This window comes from Cetorhinus maximus, chromosome 35 (genome assembly GCF_964194155.1).
Source record: "Cetorhinus maximus chromosome 35, sCetMax3.hap1.1, whole genome shotgun sequence".
Classification (NCBI taxonomy): Eukaryota; Metazoa; Chordata; class Chondrichthyes; order Lamniformes; family Cetorhinidae; genus Cetorhinus; species Cetorhinus maximus.
In genome coordinates this window covers 6,710,864-6,719,652 of record NC_135913.1, presented here as the reverse complement: position 1 = coordinate 6,719,652, position 8,789 = coordinate 6,710,864, and the positions used below count along the sequence as shown (strand labels likewise).

The window sequence follows — 8,789 nt, the reverse complement described above, 5'->3', positions numbered from 1 at the left end:
CCCAGAAAGGAGTGAGCCTGTGGAATTCGTTACCACAGAAAGTCGTTGAGGCCAAAACATTGTATGCTTTCAAGAAGGAGTTAGATATAGGTCTTGGGGCAAAAGGGATCAAAGGATATGGGGAGAAAGCGGGAGCAAGCTATTAAGTTGGATGATCAGCCATGATCATAATGAAGATAAAAGCAAAATATTGCGGATGCTGGAAATCTGAGACAGAAACAAAAATACCTGGAAAAACTCAGCAGGTCTGACAGCATCTGCGGAGAGGAATACAGTTGACGTTTCGAGTCCGTATGACTCTTCATCAGAACTAAGGAAATAGAAAAATGAGGTGAAATATAAGCTGGTAGAGGGGGGTGGGATAGGTAGAGCTGGATAGGGGGCCAGTAATAGGTGGAGGCAAAGAAGAGATTGCCAAAGATGTCATAGACAAAAGGACAAAGGGGTGTTGATGGTGGTGATATTATCTAAGGAATGTGCTAATGGGGACATTAAGGGTAGCAAGCAGGACAAGCTCGTGGCTGATGGCCCTAGTGGGGGTGGGGTGGGGGGAAGGGATCGAAATGGGCTAAAAGGTGGAGATAAAACGATAGATCAAAATAAATTTAAAAATAGGTGGGAAAAGAAAAATATATATTTTTAAAAATATATAAATTATTGAAAAAAGGGGGATCGGAAAGGGGGTGGGGATGGAGGAGAGAGCTCGTGATCCGAAATTGTTGAACTTAATATTAAGTCCGGAAGGCTGTAAAGTGCCTAGTCGGAAGATGAGGTGCTGTTGCTCCAGTTTGCGTTGAGCTTCACTGGAACATTTCAGCAGGCCAAGAACGGACATGTGGGCATGAGAGCAGGGTGGTGTGTTGAAATGGCAAGCGACAGGGAAGTCTGGGTCATGCTTGCGGACAGACCGAAGGTGTTGACCCATAATGAATGTTGGAGCAAGCTCCCATTCCAGCACGCCCTCTCCTTCCTGCACTCCCTCCCTTTCCACTCAGTCTCCTGCTCCCTCCTGGCCTCACTCTCTCACTCCCCAAAACTCACTCTCTCTCTTCCCCAAACTCTCTCTCACTCATCCCCAAACTCTCTCCCTCGCGGTCTCTCGCTCTCTCTCTCCGTCCCGGCCTCATTGCTCTCTCTCTCCCTCCCGGTCTCTCACTCTCCATAAGACCATACGACATAGGAGCTGAAATTAGGCCATTCGGCCCATCGAGTCTGCTCCGCCATTCAATTATGGCTGATAAGTTTCTCAACCCCATTCTCCCGCCTTCTCCAGGTAACCTTTGATCCCCTTACCAATCAAGAACCTATCTCGGTCTTAAATACACTCAATGACCTGGCCTCCACAGCTTTCTGTGGCAATGAATTCCATAGATTCACCACTCTCTGGCTAAAGAAGTTTCTCCTCATCTCTGTTCTAAAAGGTCTTCCCTTTATTCTGAGGCTGTGCCCTCGGGTCCTAGTCTCTCCTACTAATGGAAACATCTTCCCCACGTCCACTCTATCCAGGCCTTTCAGTATTCTGTAAGTTTCAATCAGATCCCTCCTCATCCTTCTAAACTCTATCGAGTATATACCCAGAGTCCTCAAACGTTCCTCATATGTTAAGCCTTTCATTCCTGGGATCATTCTCGTGAACCTCCTCTGGACCCTCTCCAGGGCCAGCACATCATTCTTGAGACACGGGGCCCAAAATTGCTCACAATATTCTAAATGTGGTCTGACCAGAGCCTTATAAAGCCTCAGCAGCACATCCCTGCTTTTATATTCTAGTCCTCTCGAAATAAATGCCAACATTGCATTCGCCTTCCTAACTACCGCGTCAACCTGCAAGTTAACCTTAAGAGAATCCTGGACTAGGACTCCCAAGTCCCTTTGCACTCCAGATTTCTGAATTGTCTCCCCATTTAGAAAATAGTCCATGCCTCTATTCTTCCTACCAAAGTGCATGACCTCACACTTCCCCATGTTGTATTCCATCTGCCACTTCTTTGCCCATTCTCCTAACCTGTCCAAATTCTTCTGTAGCCTCCCCGCCTCCTCAATACTACCTGTCCCTCTACCTATCTTTGTATCATCTGCAAACTTAGCCAGGATGCCCTCGGTTCCTTCATCTAGATCATTAATGTATAAAGTGAAAAGTTGTGGTCCCAACACTGACCCCTGCGGAACTCCACTAGTCACCGGCCGCCATCCTGAGAAGGACCCCCTTATCCCCACTCTCTGCCTCCTGCCAGACAGCCAATCTTCTATCCATGCTAGTACCTTGCCTCTAACACCATGGGCTCTTATCTTACTGAGCAGTCTTCTGTGCGGCACCTTGTCAAAGGCCTTCTGGAAGTCCAAGTAGATAACATCCATTGACTCTCCTTTGTCTAACCTACTCATTAGCTCCTCAAAGAATTCTAACAGATTTGTCAGGCATGACCTCCCCTTGATGAAACCATGCTGACTTTGCCCGATTTTACCATGCACTTCCAAGTATTCTGAAATCTCATCCTTAATAATGGACTCTAAAATCTTACCAACGACTGAGGTCAGGCTAATCGGCCTGTAATTTCCCATCTTTTGCCTCACTCCCTTCTTAAACAGGGGGGGTTACATTAGCGATTTTCCAGTCCTTTGGGACCCTCCCTGACTCCAGTGATTCCTGAAAGATCACCACTAACGCCTCCACTATCTCTTCAGCTATCTCCTTCAGAACTCTGGGGTGTAATCCATCTAGTCCAGGTGATTTATCCACCTTCAGACCTTTCAGTTTTCCTAGCACCTTCTCCTTGGTAATGGCCACCATACTCACCTCTGCCCCCCGACTCTCTTGAACTTTGGGGATGTCACTCGTGTCTTCCACTATGAAGACTGACGCAAAATACCTATTTAGTTCCTCCGCCATTCCTTTGTTCCCCACTACTACTTCTCCAGTGTCATTTTCCAGTGGCCCAATGTTCACTTTTGCCTCTCTCTTACCCTTTATATATCTAAAAAAAACTCTTGCAATCTTCTTTTATATTACTGGCTAGTTTACCCTTATATTTAATCTTCTCCCTCCTTATTTCTTTTTTAGTTGTCCTCTGTTGGTCTTTGTAGGCTTCCCAATCCCCTGGTTTCCCACTGTTCTTGGCCGCATTGTATGCATTCTCTTTAGCTTTTATGCTGTCCTTGACTTCCCTTGTCAGCCATGGTTGCCTCGTCCTCCCTTTAGTATGCTTCTTCTTCCTCGGGATGAATTTTTGCTGTGTCTCCCAAATTTCTTCCAGAAACTCCTGCCATTGCTGTTCCACTGTCTTTCCTGCTAGGCTCATCTCCCAGTCAATTCTGGCCAGCTCCTCCCTCATGCCTCTGTAGTTGCCTTTATTCAGCTATAATACCGTTACATCTGATTCCAGCTTTTTCCTCTCAAATTGCAGGGTAAATTCTATCATATTATGGACACTTCCTCCTAAGGGTTCCTTCACTTAAGGTCCCTTATCAAATCTGCCTCATTACACGTCACTAAATCTAGAATTGCCTGTTCCCTCGTGGGCTCCACCACAAGCTGCTCCAAAAAGCCATCTCGTAGACATTCCACAAATTCCTTTTCTTGGGATCCACTACCAACCTGATTTTCCCAGTCGACCTGCATATTGAAATCCCCCATGATCACTGTAACCTTGCCTTTCTTACACACCTTTTCTATCTCCTGGTGTATCTTGTACCCCACATCCTGACTACTGCTCGGAGGCCTGTACATAACTCCCATTATGTTTTTTTTTACCTTTGCGGTACCTCAACTCTACCCACACAGATTCTACATCATCTGACCCTACATCATTTCTTAATATCGATTTAATTTCATTTCTTACTAACAATGCAACCCCACCCCCTCTGCCAACATGCCTATCTTTTCGATAGGATGTATATCCTTCGATATTTAGCTCCCAGTCCTGATCCCCTTGCAGCCATGTCTCCGTGATGCCCACCACATCATACCTGCCAATTTCAATCTGCGTCACAAGCTCATTTACCTTATTTCGTATACTGCGTGCATTCAGATACAACACCTTCAGTCCTGTATTTCCTGTCCCCTTTCTCATTGTCGTCCCTTTATATGTTGTGCTTGAAGTTAGATTCCTAGCACTTTCCAAACATCCTGTCCTATTTTGTGTTCTGGAGACTTTAATAGCTTCTCCTGGGCTCTCCTTTCTTTTCAGTTTTTTCATAATTATCCATGAAGTTGAATCCACCCTCCCCCACATGCTAACCTGCTGCTTTGTTTCCCATTAGTCATACTTCTTGGAGTTTTACCCTTTCCTCACCGCCCCCCCCCCCCACACCGTTGACCACCCTATTTACCCTTTTCGCTAGAATATTGGTCCCAGATCGGTTCAGGTGGAGATCATCCCAAAGGTACAGATCCCTCCTGTTCCGATACTGATGCTAGTGCCCCACGAAATGGAACCCCTCTTTCCCACACCACTCCTTTAGCCACGTGTTTACTTCCCTTATTCTCGCGTCCCTATGCCAATTTGCACGTGGCTCGGGTAGTGATCCGGAGATTATAACCCTTGAGGACCTGTTCTTTAATTTAGTTCCTAGTTCCTGATAATCCCCAAACAGGTCCTCTTTCCTAGTCTTACCTATGTTATTTGTCCCAACATGGACTACAACAACTGGATCCTCCCCCCTCCCTCTCCAATATCCTTTCAAGCCGGTCAGAGATGTCCCTTACCCTGGCACCGGGCAGGCAACATACCATGCGGGACTCTCGATCCTGCTTACAAAGGAAGCTATCAATTCCCCTAATTATAGAATCCCCTACAACTACCACTTGTCTTTTTGCTCCCCCCTCTTGAATGGCCTCCTGTGCCACGGTGCCATGGTCAGCTGGCTCATCCTCCCTACAGCCCTCTTCCTCATCCACACAGGGAGCAAGTACCTCCTACCTGTTGGACAAGGTCAAGAGCTGAGGCTCCTCTGTTCCTGAACACAGGATCCCTCTACCTGCCTCACTTGCAGTCACACCCTGCTGACCTGACCACTGACCGAACTTGAGGTACTTAATCTACTGGGTGTGACCGCCTCCTGAAACAAGTGTCCAGGTAACTCTCCCCCTCCCGGATGTGCCGCAGCGTCCGGAGCTCGGACTCCAGCTCATCAATTCTGAGACGGAGTTCCTCCAGCAACCAACACTTGCTGCAGATGTGGTCACTGTGGCTCACAATGGGATCTGCCAGCTCCCACATCATACAGCTACAGCACATCACCTGCCCAGCCATCTCTACTTAGATAATTAATTTATTAATTAGCTTTGCAGTTTTTTTTTTTCAAATTTGGTGCAGATTTCCTACCAACCAATCAGGTCACAGCTTTCCTGTGACATCACTTTTTCAGTTTTGGCTTCAGTTACTCTGTGCCCCGAGGTCACCGCTCTGGTGCTCCTCCCTCCAAGTCTGCTCCCTAGAGACAAGGCCGCGAATCCCCGAGGTAAGCTAGATTTATACTCACCACTCCGGTGCTCCTCCCTCCGAGTCTGCTCCCTGGAGACAAGGCTGCGAATCCCCGAGGTAAACTAGATTTATACTCACTGCTCCAGTGCTCCTCCCTCCAAGTCTGCTCCCAGGATTTACTCACCAATCAGCTGCTTTTTCTTTAAAATCCACTTTCAGAAGAGTGTCCCTCGCAGGTCTGGTGCACTCCTGAAGGCACTGCCTCTTCCTCTCTCTTTTTTAGGTTTGAGGAGGAGGGAGGGATGGAAACACTACAGCAATGTAATGTTTTGGGCTATTCCGTTCTTTGACAGTGGGTCCTCCTCAATTCCCTCCTGAGTCACGGTGGCTGCGATGACTTCTCCCAGAATGCTTCAGTCGCTTCTCACCAACGCCCTCTGTTGGATGCCCTTCCTCCTGTTGAGTGCAAGAGTCCTTCTCGATTCCCTCCTGAGTCGCGGTGGCTGCGATGACTTCTCCCAGAATGCTTCAGTCACTTCTCACCAGCGCCCTCTGTTGGATCGATCTCTCTCTCTCTCCCTCCCCGTGTCTCTCTCTCCCTCCCTCCCCGTGTCTCTCTCTCTCTCCCTCCCCGTGTCTCTCTCTCTCTCCCTCCCCGTGTCTCTCTCTCTCTCCCTCCCCGTGTCTCTCTCTCTCTCCCTCCCCGTGTCTCTCTCTCTCTCCCTCCCCGTGTCTCTCTCTCTCTCCCTCCCCGTGTCTCTCTCTCTCTCCCTCCCCGTGTCTCTCTCTCTCTCCCTCCCCGTGTCTCTCTCTCTCTCCCTCCCCGTGTCTCTCTCTCTCTCCCTCCCCGTGTCTCTCTCTCTCTCCCTCCCCGTGTCTCTCTCTCTCTCCCTCCCCGTGTCTCTCTCTCTCTCCCTCCCCGTGTCTCTCTCTCTCTCCCTCCCCGTGTCTCTCTCTCTCTCCCTCCCCGTGTCTCTCTCTTTCTCCCTCCCCGTGTCTCTCTCTCTCTCCCTCCCCGTGTCTCTCTCTCTCTCCCTCCCCGTGTCTCTCTCTCTCTCCCTCCCCGTGTCTCTCTCTCTCTCCCTCCCCGTGTCTCTCTCTCTCTCCCTCCCCGTGTCTCTCTCTCTCTCCCTCCCCGTGTCTCTCTCTCTCTCCCTCCCCGTGTCTCTCTCTCTCTCCCTCCCCGTGTCTCTCTCTCTCTCCCTCCCCGTGTCTCTCTCTCTCTCCCTCCCCGTGTCTCTCTCTCTCTCCCTCCCCGTGTCTCTCTCTCTCTCCCTCCCCGTGTCTCTCTCTCTCTCCCTCCCCGTGTCTCTCTCTCTCTCCCTCCCCGTGTCTCTCTCTCTCTCCCTCCCCGTGTCTGTCTCTCTCCCTCCCCGTGTCTCTCTCTCTCTCTCCCTCCCCGTGTCACACTCTCTCTCTCCCTCCCCGTGTCACTCTCTCGCTCTCTCTCTCTCTCTCCCTCCCCGTGTCACACTCTCTCTCTCCCTCCCCGTGTCACTCTCCCTCCCCGTCTCTCTCTCTCCCTCTCTCTCTCTCTCTCTCTCTCTCTCTTCCCCCACCCCAGGCTCTCTCCCTCTCCCACCCAGGCTTTCGCTCTCCCTCTCCCTCTCCGTCTCAGGCTTTCACTCTCTCCTTCTCCCTCCCTGCTGTTCTTTCCCTCTCTTTTCCTCCCTGTGTCCCTCGCCCTCCCCCTCCCAGTCCCTCGCCCTCGTCCCTCCCGGCCCCTCGCCCTCGCTCGCCCCTCCCGGCCCCTCGCCCTCGCCCGGTTGCTGCGTAGTGACCTGCTCCTGGCCGCACTGCAATAACTTGCTCCTGTTTTTTTTCTCTCAGATAAACGCGATTATATTTGTGAGTTTTGCGCCCGAGCATTCCGGACAACAAGTAACTTGATCATCCACCGGAGGATCCACACTGGGGAAAAACCGCTTCAGTAAGTATCGCGGCAGCAATCACCATTCCTCCACGCGCTCCCTCTCCCCCTGGCACTGCTTCGACCATTCTTTGTCACCCACTGTGCTTTTGGGTCACACCCATATGCCCCGCCCCCCACACATACTCTCTCTTTCTCCCATGCAAACACTTTCTCTTCTGCATATACCCCCTCTCACGCGTACTCTCTCCTGCCTGCCAGTGCCCCCTCCTGCTCGTGCCCCCCGCGCCCCCTCCTCTTGCGCGTCGTGCGCCCTCATCCCCCACTCACGCTCTCTCTCTCTCCCCCATGTAGGTGTGAGATCTGTGGATTTACCTGCAGGCAGAAAGCCTCATTGAACTGGCACATGAAGAAACACGATGCCGAGTCTGGCTACCAGTTCTCCTGTGACATTTGCGGGAAGAAGTTTGAGAAGAAGGACAATGTGAACGCTCACAAGAGCAAGAGCCACCCGGAGATCCCAGTGAATGTGTCTTCAGCGCCGCCTGAATGTCCCACAGGGCCGCGCAAGGACAGGAAACAGTTGGAACTGAAACAGGAGCCTGTGACGGATTCCCCACTTGTGTAGTCTGGATCGACAAAGCCTTCTGCCACTGGGAGAAGCTCCCTGTCTTCCTCAACCGCCAGCTGCTCATGGACAGATCACCCTGCTGGGCAGATCTGGGCCTGGCTGAGTCAGGCTGATTGCTGAACTGACTCAACTTACATTTGTTAGTGATTTTAACATAGTTAAACATCCCAGAGCTCTGCATTGGAGCAATTATCAAACAATAATTGACACCGAGCCACTGATGAGCTATTAAGACAGGTGACTCCAAGCTTGGTTGAAGAGAGTTTAAGAAATGTGTTAACGAAGGGGAGAGAGGCAGAGATGCTTCATAAAATCTTCCTGAATCTGAACCCTGGATCTGGAAGCAGTGCTGTCCACTGAGAGTTGTTCCAGGAAGGTTTGTTCGAGGTGACACAGTGCTCTGTAATCCACATTTCACTGCATTATCTGTAGGAGTGGCAGGTGCCATTCTGTTGTAGTAAACTGTTAATAGACTGTCAAAATGTCCTGACTGTGTAACCAGTCTGAGTTCTGTCTCCTTGTTGGTGCACAACACCTTCTGGATGCTGCTCAAACGCATGTGACTGAGACCGAGTCCAGTAGCTCTATTGCCTCCTTTCATTCACCCACTCGCTTCCACGACCTCCAAACTTGGGGACATCCCCCTCTCCTCCTCGGTCTTTTCATCCTTCTTTTAATCTTTGGGATTTTGAATTCCGAAAGCTTGTTGCTAGCCTTTCTTTGGAGTTGGCTTTGTGTCCCACTCTTCTCTGTTAACTCCAGGGGAGGTCAAATCCCAAGTGACTCCAGTGATTTTGTAGCTTTGGCACAGACTGGCTGGTGTCAGAGAGCGAGGATCCTGGACCACTTCCCGCTCTGGTGGTGC

At 50.3% G+C, this 8,789-nt stretch overlaps 1 protein-coding gene across 1 annotated transcript in view; it reads left to right on the top strand.

The window, feature by feature from the left end:
* Positions 1 to 8,410, top strand: part of LOC144672001 (uncharacterized) — a 50,673-nt gene extending 42,263 nt beyond the window's left edge. The window contains exons 12-13 of the mRNA XM_078533936.1: positions 7,254 to 7,353; positions 7,648 to 8,410. Of these exons, the coding sequence (XP_078390062.1) occupies positions 7,254 to 7,353; positions 7,648 to 7,921 (374 nt within the window). The 3' untranslated portion in view covers positions 7,922 to 8,410. The remainder of the gene's footprint in view (positions 1 to 7,253; positions 7,354 to 7,647) is intronic.
* The last annotated feature ends 379 nt before the right edge of the window (positions 8,411 to 8,789 follow it).